Source organism: Jatropha curcas, chromosome 8, assembly GCF_041381405.1.
Source record: "Jatropha curcas cultivar XTBG-Jc1 chromosome 8, XTBG_Jcur_1.0, whole genome shotgun sequence".
Lineage (NCBI taxonomy): Eukaryota > Viridiplantae > Streptophyta > Magnoliopsida > Malpighiales > Euphorbiaceae > Jatropha > Jatropha curcas.
In genome coordinates, this window is record NC_143158.1 from 15,306,997 (window position 1) to 15,334,690 (window position 27,694).

The 27,694-nt window shown below is 42.1% G+C and overlaps 1 protein-coding gene across 1 annotated transcript; it reads right to left on the reverse strand.

Moving 5' to 3' along the window:
* LOC149494237 (uncharacterized) lies at positions 1–27,493 on the reverse strand. Its single transcript, XM_089725432.1, has 4 exons — positions 27,467–27,493; positions 27,175–27,385; positions 26,435–27,009; positions 1–231 (listed from the first exon to the last, which is right to left on the reverse strand). The coding sequence occupies exons 1-4, from the start codon at positions 27,491–27,493 to the stop codon at positions 1–3; spliced, it is 1,044 nt and encodes a 347-aa protein (XP_089581558.1).
* Positions 27,494–27,694: the final 201 nt, after the last annotated feature.

A 27,694-nucleotide genomic window follows, 5' to 3' on the forward strand; every position in this document is an offset into this window, starting at 1 on the left:
CTACCCGGTAGGCTGACCCAGAGGATTCTGACGACTCTTGGGAGATGCCTCCAAAGCGGCACAGATGGTTCGCCTAGTCCCTCGGTGCATGTCGACCTTATCTTGGTAGGGTAGGATTTTTCTTCTTTTGACTTTTGACTCAACCCATATTTTTGTGAGGGCTTCGAGATAAGAAACTGACCGATAATGTAAAGAGGGTTCAGTTGACACATTCTTTGGACTTTTGACACTCTAGATAATGGACACACATGGATAATTAATACGGACAAATAGATGATAGAGAAACATGATAGAGATAGATGCCTAGGCAGTAAGGCTTTTGTAATTTTCTTTTTACATAACTTGTACTATTTAGGGATATAAAAGGTAATCATGGTGACACCTATGTGTTTTCCCCCGAAACAATCTCGAAATCGGCATTTGGATTGTTATTATTTTGTTTTGAAAAAGAGATGATAAAACCTTTTGGATATGCGATGCCGATAAATCGGTCTTATAAATCATTTTAGTCGCCACCCATTTTTTCGGCAATGGGACCGTTTCTATTTTAATTTTATTAAATGACTCCATTTTAAATCCAATTTTATTTAAGGCCAAATTATTTGAAAGAAAACTGGTCAGGCATACCGAGTACGATTCTCGGTAAGGGAATTAGGTACGTCAACCCATTGGAAACCGACGCCCGGAAAATCGGCCTCTTTTAACCTACGATTTCTAATCGATTTTATTTTAGAAAAACCAATTATTTAAACCCAACCCGAATAAATCGAACCGAGTTCCTATTTGGAAAATTATTTGATCATCCCAAGTAAGCTCATTCATTGCATTCATTCATAAACCAAGTATCACATTCATCATTCATCCACCATATATATCAAATAAAATTAAAAGACCCGCTCTTGCCTTATGGTTAAAGGCGGGCCACAAACCGAGTTCAATAATGTAATTAAAAAGGAAATAACGAATATTAAATCTCAAAATATCATAATCACAACAGATTAATTGATTTGGTTTGATTAAAACTCGATTTGCCCAGTATTGACCTTTTTTCTGGATTGAGATTAAAATTTACTTAATGAAATAAAAATAACAAAAATAAACTGCAACTGGGGGACAGTCGTGTCACGCGGGTGTTCTATGAAGAACAGTCGCGTGGCGCGACTCTTGTCTTTTATTCTGGAACTTATAGCAGTTGCGTCACGCGGGTGTTCTATGAAGAACAGTCGCGTGACGGAACTCTTTCACTCCTGTTGGAATTAAGAACAGTCGCGTCACGCGGGTGTTCTATGAAGAACAGTCGCGTGACGGAACTATCTGTGACTTATTTATAACACTCAGACTTATTGATTATTCATTTTTAGCGAAACATTAAATACAAATATAAAACAAAATACAACTGAGTACACAAACAGCTGCGTCACGCAGGTGGTCCATTCCTGGTTAAGAGCTTTTGGATAGGAGCAGTCGCGTCACGCAGGTAGTAGCTACGTGACGCGGCTGCTCTGGTCCGCAACTACCTTTCAAACTACTCTTTTTTACGTTTTCTTTTTGTTCAAAGTGATTAAAACAAACCCAGAAAGGTTCAATAATAGGCAAACTTACGTTTTATCAATGGCAGATCAATTAAACAATATGAAAATGAGATTTTTAAGAGATAAAATACTAGAAATGAAAAAGAAAAGTTAGAATCGTTACCTAGCCCTCAGATTTGAGGATTGCATGCACTGAGATTGATTTAGAGACAATGTTTCACGATCCCAGAAGCGTGGTCACCAAGTTTTTTTCACAAAATAAATCGTTTTCTTTTTCTTTCTTCCCTCTCTTTTCCTCTTCTTATATTTTTGTATTTTTTTGATTTTTAAGTCTAAATATTTATGACTTGATCTTCCCCAAGTTTACTCAGTTGAGTTCTTGAGAAAGAGCTTTAGTCGTTAATCCAGAAACTTAATCTTAGAAAGTTGTATTTTTCTTAGAGGAAATGAGAGCAAAGTGTCAAAAAGTCCCGTTTTTGCTGTAAAATGTTGTATTTATATGGCTAGGGCAACAGAGCAGTCGCGTCACGCGGGTAGGAGCTGCGTGACGCACCCGTAAGCTCGCGTGACGCGACTTACTTTTCGTACAGTTGCCGCGTATCCATACAAATAGTGCAGGCCGTTGCAAGGGCGCACGCCAGAAGTGTCAGTCCTGTTAGAGCTGCGTGACGCAGCTAATAGTGCCGTCACGCAGGTACTAGCTGCGTGACGCAGCCCTAACATGGGTAAGGCACTTTTGGGCGGTTTGGTTCAATTTGTGGTTCAAACCCTTCTGGTTCATCGTGATACCTTATCCCTTGTCCTCATATCATCATCGGGTCAGGTGGAGGCATAAAATCACGCGTCAACAGTTTGCCCCCCCACTTTATCATTAATTGTATAAACGATTAATGTTAAAGTGGTCCCTTGACGCGCCTTCTATCAGGCAATCATCTCCGAAGCTCGGTTTGATCGGCTTGGAAAGATGCTGAACCAATCATCTGGCCACCTCCTAAGCTCGATTTGATCGGCTTCGTCGGTTTCCATCCAACATGTGAATGAATTCAAAGCTCGATTTGATTGGCTTTGAAAACACCTCCGAGGCTCGGTTTGATCGGCCTGAAGGGCTTTGAATGTCTGGTCACCTTCTCAACTCGGTTTGATCGGCTTCGTCGGCTTCCGTTGAATATGAAAAGACATCATCGAGGCTTGATTTAATCGGCTCGAAAGACGTTGATTTGATGACAAAGTCTTCAAAGCTCGGTTTGATCGACTTGAAGAGCTTTGATCTGGCCACCTACTCAGCTCGGTTTGGTCGGCTTTGTCGGCTCCAGTCGGTTTTGAAAAGGCATCTTTGAGGCTCGGTTTAATCGGCCCGAAAGACGTTGATTTTACCCTGGTCAACTTCGCAACTCAACATCATTGACTGGGGAAGAAGTCCCGAACAGCTTTGCAATACATCATCACTGATCGGAAATTAAAATTGTTCTGATTAGCTTCGCAATGCACCATCACTAATCAGAAGGACCTATCGGCTTCGAAAAACCATCTCCGGTTGACCTGAAAAATTGTTCACCAAAGGAAAAAGAGCCATATCCGTACACAAACGAATCTTGCCTCTTGTTAGAAAAATATTGGAACGTCACGTGTTCCCGTGCATTAATTATGAAAAGGGATTCATATTCAGGCAAAAGGTTATACTTTTGCCCCCAGTCCGGAATTCCGGCCTAGGACCAAAAATATCCACCTTTGTAGGCATAACTTTAATTAATTTGCAAAAAATTTTAATAAAAATTTCGGTATAAACGATTTAACACAATGCACTTTATAATACAATAGTTAATACAGTAGTTGGAAGAAAACTTACCTGAGGGTAAGCTGGGCAATTTGATGTTTCTGCCCCCTGTGCGGTGAGTAGACAAAGATTGCTGAAGTGTACGGGCCGCACATCGACGTCAAATTGCCAAAGTGGATCGTTGTGGGTTTTTGGAATGGGCCGCATGGGTGTGTTGGGCTCGAAAAGAAACAACGGGCCCAGTTCTCTTCTTGGGCTCAGTCGAGTGGGCTTTGGCCCAATTGGCTTACTATAAGTAACGTTTATTCTTAATCGATTCAGTTTCACTTATCACAAACCCTAAGCAATTGAGAATTCTCTGAACTTTCAACTGAAAAAGATGTCTCAACTCTCTGAAATCCCTGCCTCCGCCTATACTCTGGAGATGGAGACCCTCGGGGCCCTACCCGATATCTCGACGTTCGATGGCGAACCGGTGTCGGTGAGCCGGAATCCGCTGAGCCCCGAAACATGGCCGTTGCAGCTCCTTCCATTGCTGGGTACTGAGTTCCCAGTTAGGTACGAGACGAGCCGGATGCGCGGCTTTCAGTCCGAGGTAAGTAAAAATTCCTTCCTCTCTCTTTTTTTGCTTTTTTACCGCTTTTGATTCGTAGCTGTAGCAATAAGACTATAATTTTGTGTTTAGGCCTGCGTCAACAGTCGCGTCACGCAGGTAGGAGTTGCGTGGCGCGGCTATTCTTCCATGAACAGTTGCGTGACGCAGCTGTTCTTGAATGAACAGTTGCGTGACGCAGCTGTTCTTGAATGAACAGTTGCGTGACGCAACTGTTCGAGGCGCCAGAAACCCTAGCTTGCCTTGAACCTTAGAATCGACCCTCTTTTACTGCATTAAAACTTGATTTGTTGACACTTGATTGTTGGTAGCTCTAGGCGACTTGACTTTGTTCTGAAAATTGCATGAAAACAACACAAACATAGTGAAATTAGGTTGAAATTGAACTACTGCGTACCTTCGACAGTTGCGTCACGCAGCTGTTCTTTGGAAGAACAGTTGCGTGACGCGACTGTTCGTCGACGAGGGAGAGTCTTGAACAGTTGCGTGACGCAGCTACCAAGATGTGTGGCGCGACTTCGTGGTCGCGTGACGCAACTGTGGAGTGGCGTGGCGCTAGTGCTGAGGTGCGTTGCGCAGCTGTACTTCTGAGTGCGCAACTTGGGCAAAGCTGCGTGATGCGACTCTGTAGACGCGTGACGCGACTTTGTAGTTGCGTGACGCAGCTACGGTTCAAACCGAATTTTGGTTTTATTCATTTTCCTGCCATATAAGAAGGTAAATAAATTTTAGTATCGTATTTATTGAAATTGAAAAATTTTTCTTACAGGTTAATCTGGGCAAGGCTCGCTCGGGTGGATCGGCTACTGATGCTTCCACTTTCTGGGATTTACTAGACCCTCCTATGCGAGCTCGGGTCGTTGCTGCTGGATTCGGGGATTACGCTGCAGGATTGCATCGCACCCAACCTCGTTTCCCGCCCACTATGTGATATGCATTGATGGAGCGGTGGAACGATTGTACACATACTTTCGTATTCGGGTTCGGCGAGATAACTCTCACACCCGTGGACTATGCTGCGATTATTGGCCTGCGCTTCACTGGCTCGGTTCCCCCACTGGATGTTCGGCTACAGAAACAGCCAGCACATATCATGAATTTGGTGGATGACAAGCCCTGGTATTGGGATATACAGAATTATCTTCAGAATGAAGCCTACCCGGAGGGATCCACCAAGACTCATCAACGGACATTGAGACAGTTAGCACTCGGATATTTCCTTACTGGGGGAGTTCTGTACAAAAGAAGTTGGAACGGCCTGCACCTAAGGTGCGTTGATGAGGGAGAAGCTCAAACCATCATGGATTCCTTACATAATGGGGAGTCTGGTCCACACATGCACGGGATAGCCTTGGTTCGGAAAATCATGAACCTGGGTTATTACTGGTCAACCATGAATGCAGATTGCGTGAGGCACGCGCAGAAGTGCCATGAGTGTCAAATTTTCGCTAAGCTGCAAAGACGGCCTCCGGTCAATTTGAATCCTATTACTTCACCATGGCCTTTCGCAACTTGGGGCATAGACGTGATCGGAAAAATCCACCCAAAGGCTTCCAATGGTCATCAATTTATCCTGGTTGCTGTTGATTATTTCACTAAGTGGATTGAGGCAGCCTCCTATTCGGTCTTGAATGCCAAGAAGGCAGCACAGTTCATTCGTACTAACATCCTTTGTCGGTACGGAATGCCATTCGAGATCATTACTGATAACGGGTCCCACTTTCAAAGTGAATTTTTTGACCTGCTGAAGCAAAAGAGAATCCAACATCATAAGTCCTCGCCCTATCGTCCACAAACAAATGGGGCTGTAGAGGCTGCAAATAAGGCTATAAAAGTCATTTTGCAGAAGACAGTTAAAAAGCACAAAGCTTGGCATGAACAGTTACCGAATGCCCTATGGGGATATAGGACTTCAATCAGAACGCCCACCGGAGCAACTCCGTATTCCTTAGTGTATGGTATGGAAGCAGTGTTGCCTATTGAGCTGGAAGTTCAGTCGGCGAGGATTATCCGGGAAAGCCAGATCAGCGAAGCAGATTGGGCTAAGAATTATCATTTGCAACTCTTGGGTATGGACGAAAAACGATTGCAAGCGATCCACCAAACTCAAGTTTACCAGAGAAGAATGGCACGGCATTTTAATAAGAAGGTCAAAGACCAAAAACTGGAAGAAGGTTGTTTGGTCTTGAAGGAAATTAGACAGCCAATCATAGACCCACGTGGGAAGTTTCGTCCTCATTGGGCTGGACCCTATGTGTTGAAGAAAATATTGTCTAGCGGAGCCGTCATTTTGACTGATTTGGATGGTTTGGAATTCACGAATCCATGTAATTTAGATCAGTTAAAAAGATATTTTGTATAATAAGCATTGCATGATGTAAAAAAGAGCTACATCAGACCTGATTCTCCTCGGAAAAAAGAAATTATGTATCGGAGATATGTAGGCAACCCTCTTTGGGCGCGGTCTAAACATTAATGAGAAAATCATTTCATAATTCATTCTTCTTTGCCAAAAAAAAAAAAAGAAAAGAAAAAAAAAGAGAGAAAAACCCGCTAAGTCGAAAACCCGAAAGGGCGGCTTAGGCAAAAGTCGGGGCCCGCTAAGTTGAAAACTCGAAAAGGGCGGCTTAGGTAAAAATGGGTAGCTCGCTAAGTTGAAAACCCGAAAGGGCGGCTTAGGCAAAAATTAGAGCTTGAATAAATAAAGTTGGAAAATGCTTGGAAAGCTTAAAAGTCGAATGACATTCCCAATTAAAGCAATAAAGTCAAACAGTTCGAAGTCAAGCAGAAAGCAAAAGAATCCAAGAAAAATAAATAAATAATGAAGTGTAAGCCCAAGTCCAAAAAAAAAAAAAAAAAAAAAACAAAACATACATCCAAAGCCAAGGAACAAAACCCAAAATCCAAAGTCAAAGTCCCAAATAAAGAATAAAAAAAAAAGTCAAAATAAGGGAAAAACAACAAAAGTCCAAAAGCCTATAAGAGTCTAGGTGTCCCGTCGCCTCCGTGGGGCAACATCCTTCGAGTCATCCCTAGCTGCTGAACCGTCTCCAACCTCGCCTGTCCGAGGAGCCAACACAATCTCCTCATCAGTCCCAACCTCATTATCAGCGTCAGCCTGAGCCCAACCTTCAAATGAACTCAGCAGTGCGTTCCTCCTTGGCCTTTCAACCGGCCAGACAACGGCAATGAACCAGGTCCGATACTCAGGAGAAGTCTGAACACTGGTAGGATTAGGTAAAGGCCTAACCATGTGATGGTCTCTAACCCAAGCCCTAAGGACGGCTCGGGTAACACCCGGAGTGATGGCTGAATCAGCTGAAGTGCCATCTACAATTGGGACAGTCTGGTCTATCCCCATCTGCCTCAAAACACGCGAAGCGCAGTACCAAGTACAGTGTGTAAGGCCTAAAAGGTAAACCCGAGTATGGCGGGAGCTAACCTGGATAAAGCGGGTGATGTCATACCAGGAAACGAACCACAGTACCTCATTTGGACCCAACTCAATCAGCCATGAGGTCCATGCATCAGTAGAAGGATGAGTGTGAATACCCAAATTTTGAGGCTCAAAGAGCCAGTTTTTCCGGACTGCAAACAGTCTGGTCGGGCCGGAGGCCATTCGGAAAGTTCACCGGAAGTATGCCGATATGGTACTTGAAACGTCCGAAAAATTACGAGGATCACGGAACTGGTCCCGGAATATTTTTTGGAGGTCCGGAACTCCCGAAAAAGCCTCCGGAACGAAAAAATCAGCAAAACCGCCGCCCTCGGTGGCTCGGGCCGCCGGACACGGCGGCCCAAGCCGCCCAATTTTTGCCTATAAATTGGCCCCGATGTCTTCATTTCAACTCACTGAGTCTGTGTTGACGGACGCTCCTTCTCCCCTACGCTCCTTGCGATTCTTTACTGTTTTTCTGCATTTTAGTTTAGCTTTATTGCTTTCTTTGCTTTGTTAAGTGGTCATTAAAATCAAATTAATTAATATTCCCTTAATGAGGAGCTTAACCTGGAGTTAAGAAGCGGTCGACGATTAAATCAGGTACATGAACTAAACTCTGCCTATTTAATTTTAGCACTTCATGCATGCTTCTTTTCTACTCCTAATAATTCTACAACTGCATAAATGCATTCACGTCAATCATTAGGCAAATAAACTGCCTCCATTAAATAAATTTAGGCTAAACGCCTGGTTAATCAATAATCGTGGTGTTAAGCTTAAATCCGACAATATTGGCTAAAAAAACCTAGTTAATCAATAACTATGGTGAAATTGCCTTTATTTCGAACAAATTCGGCTTAAGTCCAATTAATCAATAATTGTGGCTAAAAAGCCTTAATTAAACACGTTTTCTCGGCAATAAATTGCCTACATTGCAAGTCAATCAATCACTTTTGGTAAACAAATTGCCTATAAGTAGATTAATCTTTTCTTAGCGACAAATCGCTTAAATTTTTTTGGCTAAAAGCCTTCAAATTAATCAATCTTTTGGCCAAAAGCCTTAAAATCAAGCATTTTGGCGACAATCGCCTAAATCACATCAATTTTTGGCAACAATTGCCTAAATTAATCTTTTTGGCTAAAAGCCATTAAAATCAACATTTTTGGCATCAAATGCCTAAAAATCAATCAATTCTTTAGCAAATGCCTAAACAAAATGCACAAAGCATACACACACTCATGCATAGAGCATCCCCATTCAAAGCCCTCTAAAAGAGGCCTATCGAACTACGTTGACTTTGATCTTCCATTCAAACGGAAGTACGTAGGCACGTTTGGGATTTAACCCCGAGCGGCAAGTCGAAATCACATAAACTTTTTATTTGGTCCAATTATTTCATTTTACCCTGCAAAGCATTCATCCATAGGTTAGTTTATCAGCATGACATAGTCTCGGGATCCACCCCGGGTTCGTAGACCATGCCTTAAACTTTGGGTTAATTAATCTAGTAATTAGGTTAATTAAAATTGGAGTTACTTAGGGTTTTTTCCTAGTTTACCCTAAAATAATTAAACAAGGTGGCGACTCACACACATCATGTGCATTTCTTCCTTAGTCACATGCATTTATACGCCTATGATATTCGGGGGAGGGGTTCACAGGTTTCGTTATTACCTGAGTTAATCGGCGGCCGCTACTTAGCTTCAGCTTGAAAATTCCAGATTAAGCTCATCGTTTGGGGAATATTAATTAGAATTAATTTAATTAAGTGACCAAGTATCACCACAGTAAAATAATAAAAGCCTACACTAAATGCAGAAAAGCAGTAAAAGAACCGCAAGGAGCGTAGGGGAGAAGAGAGCGTCCGTCAACACAAACTGAGTGTCTAAAAATGGTGAACCGGGGCTGTATTTATAGGTAAAACCCGGGCTGGAGGGAGGCCGCTGCCGCCGTTGAGGGCGGCCGCCACGGCGGCCTCTACCGCCGTTGAGCGAGGCCTCTGCAGCCGTTGAGGGTGGCAGCTGCCGCCGTGGCCGGCGGACTTGCTAGTCTTTCATTCCAAAGGCTTTTTAGGGAGTTCCGTACCTCCAAAAAATATTCCGGGACCAGTTCCGCGATCCTCGTAATTTTCCGGACGTTTCAAGTACCATATTGGCATACTTTCGGTGAACTTTCCGAATGGCCTCCGGTCCAGCCGGACTGTTTTCAGTCTGGGAAAACAGGCATTTTGAGCCTCAAAATTCGAGTATTCACACCAGTCAGATCTGTGATCATCTTCAAGCTCGGTCTGATTGGCTTTGAAGTCACCTCCGAAGCTTGGTCTAATTGGCTCGAGGGATTTTGTTGTGTCGCCTTGAAGGCTCCAGTTGGACTACATCAGTGTTCTGAGCATCAGCGGTCATCTGGTCATGTCCAAGGTTCTATTGAGATCATCTTGATCATCTGGTCACGAACAAAGCTCAGTCTGATCGACTTTGTTGGCTCCAGTCGGATCTGTGATCATCTTCAAAGCTCGGTCTGATTTGCTTTGAAGTCACCTCCGAAGCTCGGTCTAATTGGCTCGAAGGATTTTGTTGTGTTGCCTTGAAGGCTCCACTCGGACTACATCAGCGTTCTGAGCGTCAGCGGTCATTTGGTCATGTCCAAGGTTCTATTGAGATCATCTTGATCATCTGGTCACAAACAAAGCTCAGTCTAATCGGCTTTGTTGGCTCCAGTCGGATCTGTAACGATCTCCAAAACTCAGTTTGATTGGTTTTGAAGATACCTCCAAAGCTCGGTCTGATTGGCTCGAAGGATTTTGATTTGATTGCCCTGATCAACTTCGTAATCCACCATCATTAATCAGGAAAAGGATCCAAACAGCTTCGTGAAATCATCACCGATTGACCTGAAAATATTTTCAAGAGAAAAGAGTAATTTCTGTGTACAAACAGATCTCACCTTTGTTAGATGTTGGAACATCACATGCCCCCATGCATTAATAACCATAAACTTTGAAATTTGAAATTTTTGCATCAGGGCAAAAGATTTTATTTTTGCCCCCAGTTTGGAATTCCATCGTGGGACCAAAAATATTATCTTTTAAGCAAACCTTGAAAACTTTATTTTTTTATCCATTGCAAAAAATTTTGAAATTTTAGCAAAAATTTTTAAAATTTTTCTAGCCCTAAATTTTCAAGGTATACCCCTCCTAATGCGGTGTTTGAAAGAAAACTTACCTGAGGGTAATTTGATGATTTTGATGATTTTGCCCCCTGTTGTTTTCGCCGAAATCCCGAACCCCGGCAGGATCTCGAAAAACGTCTTTTTTATTAGATTATTTGTTTTGGAAAAAGAGGTGATAAAAATCTTTTTGGATATGCGATGCCGATAAATCGGTCTTATAAATTATTTCGAGTCGCCACCCATTATTTCGGCAATGGAACCGTTTCAATTTTATTTTATAACAGTGACTTCATTTAACCCAATTTTATTCAAGGCCTATTATTTAGAAAAACTGGTCAGGCGAACCAATGAGGTTCTAAGTAAGGGAATTGGGTACGTCGGCCCGTTGGAAGCCGACGCCCGAAAAAATCGGCCTCTTTTAACCTACAATTTCTAATTTTATTTTATTTTAGAAAAGCCAATTTATTTAAACCCAACCCAAACAAATCGAACCGAGTTCCTATGTGGAAAATTAATTAACTGTCCCAATTAGATCCATCCATTACATTCATCACAAATAAAGTATATCATCCACCATTCATCCATAATACATATCAAATAAAATAAAAGACCCGCTCTTGCCTTATGGTCAAAGGCGGGCCACAAACCGAGTCTAAAAATATAATTAATAGTAAATAACAAAAAAAATAAATTTCTCAAAAACTCATAATCATCAATAATTGATTGACTTTGTTTGATTAAAACTTAGTTTGCCCATAATTGATTACCTCCTGGATTAGGGTTAAAATCTGCTTAATTGACATGGAATTTAAATAAAATACCAAAAGTAAATTGAAGCTGGGAAACAGTCGCGTCACGCAGCTGTCCTAGAAAGAACAGTCGCGTGACGTAACTCTCGTCTCTTATTCTGGAGCTTGTAACAGTTGCGTCACGCAGCTATTCTACGAAGAACAGCCGCGTGACGGAACTCTAATTATAGCCTTGTAGATTAGAACAGTCGCGTCACGCAGCTGTTCTATGAAGAACAGTTGCGTGACGGAACTTCTAGCCGCGTGACAATGGTCATTCGCTCTAATTACTTGATTTCCTATTCTCCTTCGAGTCAAGTTGATAGCGTTGAGCAATCAGTCACTAATCTATCACGAACGCATGGTGTATTTAAGCTAAGCACCACGCGTTAATCCCAAGATTTTACTATCATTATTTTGCATTTTTTTTTTTACGTGCTCTAACTTTTGCCTAGGCCGCCCTTGCGGGTTTTCAACCTAGCGAGCTCATTTCTTGCCTAAGCCGCCCTTTTCGGGTTTTCAACTTAGCTCTCTCTTTTTTTTTTTTTTTTTTTTTTTGAAATCATCATCTCAGACATAAAATCTTTTCATTTGATCTTGATTGATAATTCGATTGACAGGCTCTCCTTCCATAGTGACTAATTCGACGGCGCCTTTCGGCAGCAGCTTCTGAATTCTGAACGGCCCATGCCAGTTGGGTTTGAATTTCCCAGCAGGATGATGTTGGGCTTCATGGTCCAATAACCTGATTAACACCAAATCTCCATTCTTTAAAGCCCTTGGATGTACCCGCTTGTTGTAGAAACGAGCAATCCTCCTTTTTCTCATCTGATCCTGGAATCAAGCATTCAGTCTCCTTCCGTCTAAGAGTGCCAGATCTTCATACTTCTTCTTGACCCATTCTTCTTCGGTCAGACCAGTTTCTACCAAAACCCTGAGAGACTTCTTTTCGAGCTCTATTGGTAACACTGCCTCCATCCCATATACCAATTCGAAGGGAGAAGCTCCATTTACTGCCTTGAAGGTAGTGCGATGCCCCCAGAGCGCGAAAGGAAGTTTCTCAGCCTAGCTTCTATAGCTTTCGCACATCTTTGCCAAGATTCTTTTGATCTCCTTATTTGCGGCTTCTACTACACCATTAGCCTGAGGGCGATAAGGAGAAGAATGGTGATGCTCAATCTTGTATCTATAAAGCAATTGACCAACTTCTGCTTGAAAATGAGAACCATTATCCGTAACTATGTGATGGGGAATTCCATAGCGACAGAAAATGTTCTGTTCAATAAACTTTGCCACATGCTTGGCAGTTAAGATTCTGTAAGATTGAGTCTCGATCCATATAGAGAAGTAGTCGACTGCCATTAATATATACTGATGACCATTGGATGCTGCGGGTGAGATTTTACCGATGACATCTATGCCCCATGCAGAAAAAGGCCACGAAGGAGTTGTTGGATGGAGTTCAACAGCGGGTAAGTGGCTCCTATTGTCATGGTATTGGCAAGTTTTACAACGGCGCACATACTGAACACAATCGCCTTCCATCTGTATCCAAAAATAGCATTGCCTCATGATTTTTCTCGCTAGGCTCATACCGCTTAGATGAGTACCGCAGACTCCTTCGTGAACTTTTCTCATTATGTCCTCTCCTTCTTTCTTACTCATGCATCGTAGCAACATCCCATCCTAGGTTTTCCTGTAGAGTTCGCCATCAGCAAGGACATAGTGCAGAGCCATTTTCCTTAAGACTGCACGGTCTTCTTTCGTCGTATCATCAGAAAAAGTACCGTCTTTCATATACCACAGGATATCCGTAAACCAGGGTTCTTCCTCCGACTCCACCTGATTCACGTAATGTTCTTGATAGCACGGGATATTGGCTGTAGTAATGATAAATGGCTTCTTCGGAACTTTGCTTAAATCCTGCCAAGCCGACGCTAAGTTTGCCAAGGCGTCCGGAATCCTGTTATAGGTTCTTCCTATGTGAGTGAAAGTGATCTTGTCAAATAGTGCTGCTTTCTTCAACAAGTACTCAACATAGGGCTTCAATCTTTCCTCTTCTACCTTCCATCTCTCATTGGCGTGCTCGATAACCAGTAAAGAATCTCTTATTACTTCGACCTCCTTAGCGCCGGACGCAAGAAGAGCTTCCATTCCCATGATGCACGCTTCATATTCTGCCATGTTGTTAGTGACCGGGAACAATAGTCTCTTGCACATGGTTGTGACTTCGCCGTTAGGTGCTTCTATAACAATACCAGCCCCAGCTCCGTTTCTGTTGGCTGATCCATCAAAGTATAATCTCCAAACTCCCGTGTCAATATTCAGCAAATGTTCATCCGGAAACTCCAATTCCCAAGATTCGTCATCTGTCACAGGGTTTTCTGCTAGGAATTCCGCCACAGCTCGACCTTTGACCGTCTTTTTCGTTACGAACTCCGCATCCACACTAGACATTTGAATCAAGCACTTGGACAACCGTCCCTCTAGCGTAGGCGTTCTCTGCAGATATTTCAGTGGATCAATTTTGGAGACAAAAGTGACTTTGAAGGAATCAAAATACGGCCTTAATTTCTTTATCGACCACACTACTGCCATGCATGTTTTCTCAATCAGGTTGTATTTCTCTTCGATAGGCAATAGTTTCTTACTGATGTAGTAAATGGCTTTCTCTACTCCAGCGGCATCCGGCTGTACCAACATTGCTCCCACTCCTGCATCTTCTATAGATAGGTACAAGATCAGAGGTTCTCCTGGTCTTGGTGAACTAAGCACCGGTGGATTCATCAAATATTTCTTTATGTGGTCAAAGGCTTTCTGGCAATCTTCATTCCACTTAACTGGCTGATTCTTTTTCAATAACTTGAAAATTGGAGCATAGGTGATGGATAACCTCGAAATAAATCTGCTGATGTACTGAATTTTACCCAGGAAGCTTCTCACCTGACGTTCTATTCTTGGCAGTTCCATATCCTGAATGGCTTTTATTTTGTCCGGGTCAACCTCAATCCCGTTAGGTCCTACCACAAAACCTAACAATTTTCCCTTCGTCACTCCGAATACACACTTCTTGGGATTAAGTCTCAAATTGTACTATTTGACCCGTGTGAAGAACTTCTCCAGCATCTCTGCATGTTCCTCCTGTGTTTTTGTCATGATCACCATATCATCTACATACACTTCCAATCCCTTATGGATCATATCATGAAATAACGTAGTAGCCATCCTCTGATATGTTGCTCCGGCATTCTTCAGTCCGAACGGCATCACTCTGTAGCAAAATGTTCCGAAGTCAGTGGTGAAGGCGGTCTTATGTTTATCCACTAAGGCCATCAATATCTGATTATACCCTGAGAATCCGTCCATGATAGAATAACATCCCATCCCAGCAGCACTGTCTATCAAAACATCTATGTGTGGAAGTGGAAAGTCATCCTTGGGCGAGGCTTTGTTCAGATCCCTATAGTCGACACAGACCCTTATCGTGCCATCTTTCTTCAGCACCGGGACTATATTCGCCAACCACTCCGGATAGTGTACTACTTCTAAGAACCCTGCATCCAACTGTTTCTGGACTTCAGCTTTGATCTTGTCCTGCCATTCTGGTCTGACCCTTCTCCTTTTCTGCTTTACTGGCTTAATACTCGGATCAGTAGGAATGAAGTGCTCTGCTATTGATCTGTCGATCCCTGGCATGTCCGCGTAGCTCCAGGCAAATACCTCCGAATTTCTTTTAATGCATTCTTGGAGATCCTGTCTGAGCTCAGGTTTGAAGTCTGATCCGATTTCAATTATTTTAGGATCTTCGGTGGTGCTTAAATTAAATGCAAAATTATGCAATGCGTTTATGTCAAATATGCGAGTGGTATAATCAATGCCATGAACATGACAATCAGGAAAACAAGAAAACAAATAGTCAAAGTTCACTTCCATTGATTGAAATAAAAGAGGAAAACCATCCATAGTGTTCTCAAAACAAGCATCAGAAAAACAAAATACAGGATTAACTGCCTGTCCAATACATTCATTACAAGTATCTTTTATTGCCTGGACCACTTCGTCAGCGTCTGCGCCTTCTTCTTCCGCCGGGGTAGCTTCTTTCTTGGCCTTTCCCTGCTCTATCGTCTTCTTTGCCTTCCTCTCTGCCTCTTCGGCATCTTCAGCGGCTAGAACAGATTAGAGGATCCGTGCCTTGGCCTTTTGCTCTTGCACTGACTTGGAAGCTTCATCCCCAATCCCCAAAAAGTCTTCAAACTCAGATATCTTCTTCGACCAATTAGATTCAGTACTTGCTTCTGTCACGCATACCATGAACTCGGTTCCATCCACCAGCTGTTCCAAAGAAGGCTCGGGCGACTTGACTACTGTGAATACTCAAATTTTGAGGCTCAGGGGAATAACATGGTATGTGAAACTCTTTAAATGGAGGAAAGCACGCCTGCTACAGTACCATGCCATTTGTTTTGACTTTGCTACAGGAACTTTGACTTTGCTGCAGCAACTGTGCAAACAGTCCGGCCGGACCGGAGGCCATTTTGGACATTTACTGGAAATATGCCAATATGGTACTTAAAACGTCCGGAATGTCGCGAGGATCGCGGAACAGGTCCCGGAATATTTTTCTGAGACTCGGAACTCCCGAAAACTCCTCCGGAGTGAAAAAGCCCAAGTAACCGCGGCCGAGCACGGTGGCTCCGGCCACCGTGGCACCTGCCACCGGCACCGGCGGCACCTGCTGCCGGCCCGCTGGCGGCACATGCCGCTGGACATCCGGCGGCACCTGCCGCCGACCACGGCGGCACCTGCGACCCGTTTTGGCCTATAAAATGGCCTCTCCCCCTTCATTTTTGACACCCCTGTCTGTGTTGACGGACGATCTTCCTCCCTCCCACGCTCCTTGCGATTTCTTTACCACTTTTTGCGTTTAATTTAATTTTTATTGCATTTTTGTTGTGATATTTGAACACTAAAATTAAACAAATTAAAATTAATTAATTCCCAAGCAAGGAGCTTAATCTGGAGTTAAGAAGCGGTTTCCGATTAAATCAGGTATGTAAACGAAACTCTGCCTATTTAATTTTAGCACTCCATGCATGTTTCTCTTCTACTCCTAACAATTCTATAATCGCATAAATGCATTCATGTCATTATTTCTTGGCAAATAAACTGCCTTAATTAATTTGATTAAGCTTAAATGCCCGATTAATCAATAATCATGGTATTAAAGCCTTAAATCCGACAATATTGGCTAAAAGAGCCTAGTTAATTAATAACTACGGTTCAACTGCTTTATTTTCAACAAATCCGGCTTAAGTCCAATTAATCAATAATTGTGGCTAAAAGCCTTAATCAATCGCGTTTTGGCAACAAATTGCCTACAGTTTAATCAATCTCATTTTGGCAAACTAATTGCCTAAATCAATCAATCTTTTGGCCAAAGGCCTTAAATCAATCATTTTGGCGACAATCGCCTAATCAACATTTTGGCAAACTAATTGCCTAAATCAATCACACTTTTTGGCCAAAGGCCTTAAAATCAATCATTTTGGCGACAATCGCCCAATCACATCATTTTGGCAAACAAATTGCCTAAATCAACTCATTTCGGCCAAAGGCCCTAAAATCAACCATTTTGGCGATAATCGCCTAAATTACACATTTTAGCAAACGAATTACTTAAATCAACACTTTTTGGCCAAAGGCCTTAAAATCAATCATTTTGGCGACAATCGCCCAATCAACACTTTTGGCAAACAGATTGCCTAAATCAACACATTTTGGCTAAAAGCCTTAAAATCAATCATTTTGGCGACAATCGCCCAATCACATCATTTTGGCAAACAGATTGCCTAAATCAACCATTTTGGCTAAGAGCCTTAAAATCAACGACTTTGGCGACAAATCGCCCGACAACCATTTTTGGCACAAATGCCTTAAAACCAACATTTTTGGCGATGAACGCCTAATCGAATCAATCGATCATTTGGCAAAATGCTTAAACAAACATGCACGAAGCATACACACACTCATGCATTAAGCATGCACCTTCAAAGCCCTTCAAAGAAGGCCTATCGAACTCCGTTGACTTTGATCTTCCATTCAAACGGAAGTACGTAGGCACGTTCGGGATTTCACCCCGGGCGGCAAGTCGAAATCATCAAAATCACATAAACATTTCATTTGGTCCAATTACATCATTCACCTTGCAAAGCATTCATTCATGGTTAGTTCATCAGCATGACATAGTCTCGGGATCCATCTCGGGTTTGCACGCCATGCCTTAAACATTGGGTTAATTAATCTAGTAACTAGGTTAATTAAAATCGGAGTCACTTAGGGTTTTTTCCTAGTTTACCCTAAAATAATTAAACAAGGTGGCGACTCACACACTCACGTGCATTTCTGCCCTTTAGTCACATGCATTCACATGCTTATGATATTCGGGGTAGGGGTTCACAACCAGCTTCTCCTCATAATCGGTCATAAATATCTCCAAGCCGGGGTAGGTCTTTCCTCTGCTCTGAAATTCCCCTTCAGCTTGTGGAACAAAGAAGATCTGATTCAAGTTTGACCCTCTGACCGGAGATCGAATCTCATATCTTTCTTTCTTTCTATTTTCAGAATATCCCAGTCCACGCTTGTCTTGCTGCCCCAATGCCGATGAGAGAGGCTCAAACCTTCTTTGCAACTCCCGGCCCAAACCTTTGCCATACTGCCAATTCATCTTCTTCTTCATCTTTCTCGAAAAAGGACTCATGCTGTTTACTGCACTCTTGCTCTTGGTTGTAGGCGCATCAATTACTGCCACCTGAAATCCCGATAATGGCACCGCTAGTTCTAGACCTTCCACTGCAGCTACATTCAGATCCTCCTGTGCATTAATGGTTACCACGTCTGTACCCCACGGGATTTTTACTTTTCTGTGCAGAGTGGACGGAACTGCGCCTAAAGGGTGGAGCCAAGGTCTTCCCAACAACAGAGCAGAATTGGCTAAGATATCGAGCACAACTACATCTACCCAGCTTTCCAAGGTGCTTGTGGATATTTTTGCTTTAAAGGTCCCTTTCGCGTTCCGCATAGTATTGTCATAAGCTTTGACCACCATATTTGATGGCTCAAGCTCTGATTCTTCGATCTTGAACTTAGACAGCATCTTCAACGGACATACACATTAGTGATCCGTTGTCCACCATCACATTCCGGGTGTCTCGTCCATTGACGGCAATCTGAATATATAGTGGCTTACAGTGGTTCCTTCCTTCTGGTGGAAGGTCTGAATCAAAGAAAGTGACTTCGCCTATTCTCCGCTGTAGCACATTGATCATATCAACACTTTGGATCCGAGCCGGCACTCTGACAAAAGTCATGGCTTCAAGTAAAGCTTCTCTGTGCTCCTTAGATGTTATCAGTAAATCCCATATCGAAATGTCTGCTCTTGTTTTCTGCAATTGACTCAGTACTGAGCTGGTGGTCACCCCATTAGGTGTCTTGCTCTGACTGGTTTCTCCAACTTCGACAGCCTTCTTTTTCCCTTTCACTACCTCCTCTTCTTTCTTTTTCTCTTTCGGGTTCTCCCCGTCTTTCTCTGTCATTTTCTTCTTTGCTCCATCAACAGCAGTCTCTTTTCCCTTAGCCTACATACTGCTCTCGGGATTGTATACTCGCCCACTTCGGGTCAAACTCTGAACACCTACTTCATTCACTTCTTCCTCACTGCTGTAGTACCATTGTTCCCCTTGATCGGCTAAACTCTTTTGAATGGCCAGCTGGAGTTGCTCATCCTCATCTTCCGGCACGTCGCCTACCTTTACAGTGATACTTTTCTCGATTTCAATCTTCACTGGCACCTTCTCTTCCTCATCACTACTACAGTCGTCCCATATGTTCAACATGGCACACGTCCGCTCTTCCCATTCTGCTTCAGCCAATACTACTTCTTCTGGTAATCCACTCCCGATTGCATTGACCGATCCACCCGATTGAGACTTACAGGATGGATAGTTGTACTGATATTGAGGAAGTGGGTTGCTCTTGGTGCTTGGCTTGCTCTTTTCGGAAGGCTTAATAATTTTCCACTATCAATCAAATCTTGAATATCGTGCCTTAGTTTGAAACATTCATCAGTTGAATGCCCTTTGCACTGATGGTAATCACAATTTCGGTCCATATACCTCCCTCGCACTGGTTTAGTCGGATCGACTGGCAGCTTCGACAACACCCCGTTCTTGATGCAAGATCTTAGTACTGTGCTCAAAGGTCTTCCTAAGTCAGTGAACTCTCTCCTAGTTCTCTCATTAACTGCACCTATTACGGCATTACTGGCTCCTGACTGATTCTGATTATTGCTTCCGGCACCTCTGTCACCATAAGAAGTCCGGTAGTTACCAAACCCTCTGTTCTTCTTCTTTTCTTCCTTGTACAATTCCTCGATGTTTAGACTAGCACTTTGAACCAGAGAAAAATCAGTGAGCGGCTGAGTCAGCATCCTTTCTTTGAAGAAGGGCAACAAGCTCCTGCTAAAGATTCTGATCAGCTCTTTGTCCTTTGGCCTTGTCTGAACTCTATACAGCTTAGTTCTCCACCTCCTGTAGTAATCAGAAAAGCTTTCATCCTTCCCTTGTCTTAAACTCTCCAGGTCTCGCAGGCTGAACTCATCACTCTCTTCAGTCTTGAAATTTTTGAGAAAAGCTGTCTGTAGTTTGATCCAGTTCTTCTGAACCTCCTCATCTAAACCGTCATACCACCTCCGATAGTCCTTATGTAGTGTTTGCGGGAATGCTCGCAAAACATCTTCCTCATTATACCGGTTCATTTGGGATACTCGGAGAAATTCAGACAAGTGAGAACGAGGATCATTATCTCCTTCAAATATAGAATGCTTGAAGGTCTTGAATGAGGCCGAACTGGTCGGGTGCAGAACATACTCAGTTATGTGAAAATTGGTGGCCGGGTCTTTCTCCTTTACTGCCGCCATTTTGTCGAATCTTTCTTTCAGATCGGCGAGTTGCTTGAGCATATCATTTTCAACTGGGACAGTGTTTCCCACAGAAGCCTAATTACTTGACACAGGTTCCGGGATCAGTCTCTCTTCAGCCACAGGTTGGCTACCCGAAGGGGGAGTATTCTGATTTTGGGCCCTGTCTTGAGCAAGAGCCGCAGCCACAATCTGAGCAATGGTTCTTATCTGGGCTTCAGAAAATCCGGTCTCATTTTCTGTGTTATCCGCCATTTCTGCTGGATCTGAATCGGGTTCTGAATCTGATGAACTGGACTGATTCACTTAGTTAATTGGAGCGAATTCGGGGATTGGGGATGTTCTGATTAAACGCTGACCAGGATGCCGATTCCAAACTCTCAAAGTAGTTTCCCGGGAAGGATCAATTCTGATAAAAAAATTTCTGAGTTACAGAGGGTCCTGCATGTATGCATGTGAAAATGAGAGCACATAGGATGAAGAATGCATTTCTAATGCGCTAAAACCGATATGGAAATAAGATCTCGATTTCAACGACCGGATCAAGAATTCGGTATGAATAATGCATCAATAACTTATTTTGTATTTGAATATTTCGAGCATTATCTGTCGTCGACCGTTCCTTTTGGATTTTACGGTCAGCTATTTTCTCTCGAATCCCTAACTTTTGCCTCGGAATGAAAGATTTTCCAAGCGGGATTTTTGTTATTTTTTGTGTATATTTTGTATCCTTACCTTTTGCCATGGAACATATGGTCCCAAGTAGGATTTTTTCTTTTATTTCATTACAAGATCTTATAATCTCTCACTTATTTTCAGATAATGCGGGAAATGTTAAAATACAAAGGAATTGCAACCCCCTTATAACTCCCTTTTCTTTTGGGTATTAGTTCACTATAAGTAATTGCATTATATTATTCGTAACGAATTTGAAATCCGTTCTCAAAATCAAGGTCAAATGTCCATATCGAACATTAGCTCCTATTAATGCATGGCTGAAAAGGAAGGTGTTACATGGTGCATGAATGTCACAACATATGTACAATTTACATCATACAGGGGAACGGGAGTTGGGAAATGCATGCCTTCCAACCTTATTTCTCCCACACGCGGATTCCATTGGTATAAATTCCGACATCTGTTTCCTAGAAATAGGTCTAATCTTGACAACCAACAGGGGGTTTTGAGATTGACGATATAAGCTCTCGGAAATGAATGCGGCATTACAACAGCAAATAGCATTGGGTGCACCTTAGGGGAAGTAACTAAGGCTTTGAACTACGTGCATGGGCTTCGGTCTCATTGGACTGAACAAGGTCTGGGTTCCGCAAACAGGATTCGGGCTTTTGTTGGGCCTACTCCTTTTGGCGCACCTTTGAGGTACTAGGCTTGCGGTTGGTAGTAATGTTAATTCTCGGATGGATGCACCTAAATCGCATGGTCTAGGCTAGATCCACCGTCAAACTTAACACCAGTACCGAAGGGTGATACGGGTAGAATGAGGTGAGAAGCAAGGAATGAGAGTGAATGCAAAAATCCTAGAAAGAAAAGGAAAGCAATTAAACATATACGGACGATCAATAATTTTCCATCGGCTTTTCTAACCAATTTTATTCAGAAAAAGTAGGCTTTTAGAGTCAATTCCTAATTGCAACCACTAAATTATTAAAAATAACCAGGGATTAATGGGTGCAAAATCCCCAGTGAAGTCGCCAAACTGTTTTCGCCGAAATCCCGAACCCCGGAAGGATCTCGAAAAACGTCTTTTTTATTGGATTATTTGTTTTGGAAAAAGAGGTGATAAAAATCTTTTTGGATATGCGATGCCGATAAATCGGTCTTATAAATTATTTCGAGTCGCCACCCATTATTTCGGTAATGAGACCGTTTCAATTTTATTTTATAACAGTGACTTCATTTAACCCAATTTTATTCAAGGCCTATTATTTAGAAAAACTGGTCAGGCGAACCAATGAGGTTCTAGGTAAGGGAATTGGGTACGTCGGCCCGTTGGAAGCTGACGCCCGGAAAAACCGGCCTCTTTTAACCTACAATTTCTAATTTTATTTTATTTTAGAAAAGCCAATTTATTTAAACCCAACCCGAACAAATCGAACCGAGTTCCTATATGGAAAATTAATTAACCGTCCCAATTAGATCCATCCATTACATTCATCACAAATAAAGTATATCATCCACCATTCATCCATAATACATATCAAATAAAATAAAAGACCCGCTCTTGCCTTATGGTTAAAGGCGGGCCACAAACCGAGTCTAAAACTATAATTAATAGTAAATAACAAAAAAAATAAATTTCTCAAAAACTCATAATCATCAATAATTGATTGACTTTGTTTGATTAAAACTTAGTTTGCCCATAATTGATTACCTCCTGGATTAGGGTTAAAATCTGCTTAATTGACATGGAATTTAAATAAAATACCAAAAGTAAATTGAAGCTGGGAAACAGTCGCGTCATGCTGTTGTCCTACAAAGAACAGTCGCGTGACGTAACTCTCGTCTCTTATTCTGGAGCTTGTAATAGTTGCGTCACGCAGCTGTTCTACGAAGAACAACCGCGTGACGGAACTCTAATTATAGCCTTGTAGATTAGAACAGTCGCGTCACGCAGCTGTTCTATGAAGAACAGTTGCGTGACGGAACTTCTAGCCGCGTGACGGAACTCCTCATAGTTTATTCAAAACACACAGACACTTCGATTATTTATTTACAGTGAAACACTAAACAAAGTATAAAAAGAAATAAAAACTGTGTACTTGAATAGCTGCGTCACGCAGGTAGTCTAATCCAAGATAAGGTATTTTTGGACACGAACAGTCGCGTGACGCAGGTGATAGCTGCGTGACGCGGCTGCTCTGGTCCATAACTACCTTTCAAACCTACGCTTTTTTTATGTATTCTTTTATTTTAAGCGATTAGAACCAACCCAGAAGGGTTCAACAATAGGCAAACTTGTGTTTTGTCAATAACAGTCCAGTCAAATAGTGTGAAAATGGGATTTTAAGAGGTAAAATACTAGAAATGAAAGAGAAAGGTTAAGATTATTACCTAACCCTCAGATTTGAGGATTGCATACGTTGGTATTGATCTGGAAGTAATGTTTCACAGTCATAGGAATGTAATCACCAGGTTCTTCTACGAAAACAAAACGATTTTCCTCTCTTTTCCTCTTTCTTTATCTTCTCTTTTTTTTTTTTTTTTTCTTTGATTTTAAATCCAGATATCTATGACTTGATCTATCCCAAATTTACTCAGACGAGTTCTTGAGAAAGAGCTTTAGTCGTTTTTTGATACCTAAACTCAGAAAATTATGTCTTAGAGAAAAACGAGAGCAAAAATCTTAAAAAATGTCAAAAGTCCCGTTTTTGCTGTGTAATGTAGTATTTATATGGCTAGGGAGACAGAGCATTCGTGTGACGCAGGTAGAAGCTGCATGACGCAGCCGTAAGCCTGCGTGACGCGACTTGCTTTTCTTACTGTTGCCGCGTATCCATACAAACAGTGCAGGCCATTGCACGGGCGCGCGCCAGGGGTGTCAGACCCGTTAGAGCTGCGTGACGCAGCTATCAGTGGCGTCACGCGGGTTGTAGCTGTGTGACGCAGCCCTAACGTGGGTCAGGCTTCTTTAGACGGTTTGATTCAGGTTTTTTTTTTTGGTTCAAACATTCCTGGTTAACCGTGAAACTTTATCCCTTGTCCTCATATCATCACCGGGTTAGGCGGGGCATAAAATTACGTGTCAACACCTGTGTGGCGAGTAAATGGAATTATTGAAATATACGAGCCACACACCGACTCCAAATTGCCTGAATAAGCCGACTTGGGCTTTGATGGACTCTTGACGGACTTGGGCACTTTATTCGGATGCCAAATGCCCATCTGTTGTATCTCTGGATGCTTCCACTGCTATTTTTCTATTTGATTCTTATTTTCTGCACTTAGAGACAACAAAAGACAACAAATCTTTTCTTTCGAAATTATTTGCTGGATTAGCATTTGGGCCTCCTGCCTTTGGATTAAGAAGTGAAAGCACATTAAAGTGGATTTTTTTTTTTAACTAAGGACAAAAACTTACATTATTGACAAACAATGGGGTGATCATTTTATCACCTGCAATATTCAGACAGATAAAATATGCAACTCCCTCATGTATGCATGAACCTATTTAAGTGCTAGGGACTTTATTCATGTTTTTTTTCTTTATCGATCCTTCCAAGGAAACCACCGAGAAAATAACATTTGACCTCCTAATCACCGTCTAAAAGAATCCAACATTCAGGCAGGACCATCGGCCAAACATCTTCAAAACGAATGAGCGAATGCTGACCAAATAGGCAGAGAGGAAGGTCTTGTAGTCAACAATCATACCCGAGAAACAAAAGGGAAGAAAAATCTGAAAATCAAGCTCTTTATTGATCTTACTTCTTTCAACATCATACAGAAGTACAGAACAACTACTTTAATACAATAGTCGTTCATTCTAACTACTCATTCGCCTATTCTCCTTCTAGTCAGGTTGATGGCATTAAGCAACCAGTCGCAAGTATGTCACAAATGCATGACATAGATTTCGCATTTAAACTAAGCACCATGATTTAATCTCAAAAAAATTTTTTTTTTCTTTTTTCTAAACTCTAACTTTTGCCTAGGCTGCCCTTTACGGGTTTTCAACCTAACGAGTTCATTTCTTACCTAGGTCGCCCTTTCGGGTTTTCAACCTAGCCTCCCCCTCTTTTTTTTTATTTTTTTTATTTTTTTTATTTTTATCGAAATCATCATCTCAGACATAGAACCTTTTCATCTGGTCTTGATTAACGATTCGATTAAAAGGCTTCCCTTCCATAGTGACCAATTCAGCGGCACCCTTGGCCAATAGCTTTTGGATTCTGAATGGTCCATGCCAGTTGGGTCTGAATTTCCCTCCAAGATGACTCTGGGCTTCGTGGTCTAACAATCTGACCAACACTAAGTCTCCATTTTTCAAAGCCCTTGGATGTACCCGCTTATTGTAGAAATGAGCAATCCTTCTCTTTCTCATCTGATCCTGGAATCTGGCATTCAATCTTCTGCCATCTAAAAATGACAGATCTTCATATCTTTTCTTGACCCACTCTTCTTCGGTCAGACCAGCTTTCATAAGAACCCTGAGAGACTTTTTTTTGAGTTCTACTGGTAACACTGCCTCCATCCCATATACAAGCTCGAAAGGAGAAGCTCCATTCACTGATTTGGAGGTAGTTCGATGCCCCCAGAGTGCGAAAGGAAGTTTCTCAGCCAAGCTTCTATACTTCTCGCACATTTTGGACAGAATTCTCTTGATCTCCTTATTGGCGGCTTCCACTGCACCATTAGCTTGAGGCCGATAAGGAGAAGAATGGTGATGCTCAACCTTATATCTGTATAATAACTAACTGACGTCTGCTTGGAAGTGAGAACCATTGTCTGTGACTATGTGATGAGGAACACCATAGCGACAGAAAATGTTCTGCTCAATAAATCTAGCCACCTGTTTGGCAATCAAAGTTTTGTAGGACTGAGCTTCAATCCATCTGGAAAAGTAGTCCATGGCGACTAAGATATACTGATGACCATTTGATGCTGCCGACGTGATCTTGCCAATAATATCTATACCCCAGGCTGAAAAAGGCCAAGAAGGAGTTGTTGGATGGAGTTCAACAGTAGGCAAATGATTTTTGTTATCGTGGTACTGGCAAGCTTTGCAATGACGAACATAGCTAACACAGTCACCTTCCATCTATATCCAAAAGTAGCCTTGACTTATGATCTTTCTGGCCAAACTCATACCACTCAAATGAGTACCACAGACTCCCTCATGGATCTTCTTCATTATCTCTTCTCCTTCTTTCTTGCCTACACATCTCAACAGCATTCCATCCCAAGCCCTCCTATACAGTTCACCATAGGCTAGGACATACTTCAGAGCCATCTTTCTTATAACCGATCGGTCTTCTTTTTTTGCATCATCAGAAAAGGTTCCATCTTTCATGTACTGCAAAATATCCGTAAACCAAGGTTCTTCTTCTGACTCAACCTGATTCACAAAATGTTCTTCATAGCATGGCATATTTACTACGGTAATGATGAATGGCTTCTTTGGGACCTTACTCAAATCTTGCCATGCTGAGGCTAGGTTTGCCAAAGCATCCGGGATTCTGTTATGAGTTCTACCTATGTGAGTAAAAGTAATCTTGTCAAAGAGTGCTGCTTTCTTTAATAAGTACTCAACATAGGGCTTCAGCCTATCTTCCTCAACTTTCCATCTTTCATTGGCATGCTCAATAACCAACAATGAGTCTCCTATCACCTCAACCTCCTTAGCACCTGTCGCAAGAAGAGACTCGATTCCCATAATACATGCTTCGTACTCTGCCATATTGTTGGTGACTGGGAACAACAACCTTTTGCACATTGTTGTCACCTCGCCATTGGGCGCTTCTATCACAATACCAGCCCCAGCTCCATTCCTATTAGCTGATCCGTCAAAGTACAGTTTCCAGACCCCTTTTTCAACACATAACAAATGTTCATTTGGAAATTCTAATTCCCATGGTTCATCATCCGCGATGGGATTCTCAGCCAGGAATTCTGCAACAGCCGGACCTTTGACCGTCTTCTTTGTGATAAACTCCGCTTCTACACTAGACATCTGAACTAACCATTTGGACAACTGCCCTTCTATAGTAGGTGTTTTCTAAAGATACTTTATAGGATCAATTTTGGAAACAAAGGTGACCCTGAAAGAATCAAAATAAGGCCTCAACTTCTTGATCGACCACACTACTGCCATACATGTCTTCTCTATCAAATTATACTTCTCCTCAATAGGTAGTAATTTCTTACTGATATAATAGATGGCCTTTTCTACTCCAGCAGCATCTGGCTGTGCCAATATAGCTCCAACTCCTGCATCCTCTATAGACAAATACAGAATCAAGGGTTCTCCCGGTCTAGGAGAACTTAACACTGGCGAATTCATCAAGTACCCCTTTATATGGTCAAAGGCCTTCTGATAATCCTCGTTCCATCTGACCGGTTGATTCTTCCTAAGCAACTTGAAGATTGGAGCACATGTAATAGATAATCTGGAAATGAACCTGCTGATATACTGGATCTTCCCCAAGAAGCTTCTCACCTGACGCTCTGTTCTCGGCGGTTCCATGTCTTGAATGGCTTTTATTTTATCTGGGTCAATCTCAATCCCGTTAGGTCCCACAACAAAACCTAACAACTTCCCCTTCATTACTCTAAATATGCACTTTTTGGGATTGAGTCTTAAATTGTATTGTCTGACCCGTACGAAGAACTTTTCCAACATCTCCGTATGTTCTTCTTGTGTTTCTGTCATGATCACCATATCATC

Bases quoted from the DNA above. Each gene is read 5' to 3' on its own strand.
- LOC149494237 (XM_089725432.1), bottom strand. From the start codon at position 27,493: ATGGAACCGCCGAGAACAGAGCGTCAG. The intron at 27,386-27,466 runs GTGAGAAGCTTC...CCAATCTTCAAG, and splicing joins CGCCGAGAACAGAGCGTCAG to TTGCTTAGGAAGAATCAACC. The intron at 232-26,434 runs GTCCCAAAGAAG...TCCATTATCTAG, and splicing joins CATGGCAAGATTTGAGTAAG to AGTGTCAAAAGTCCAAAGAA.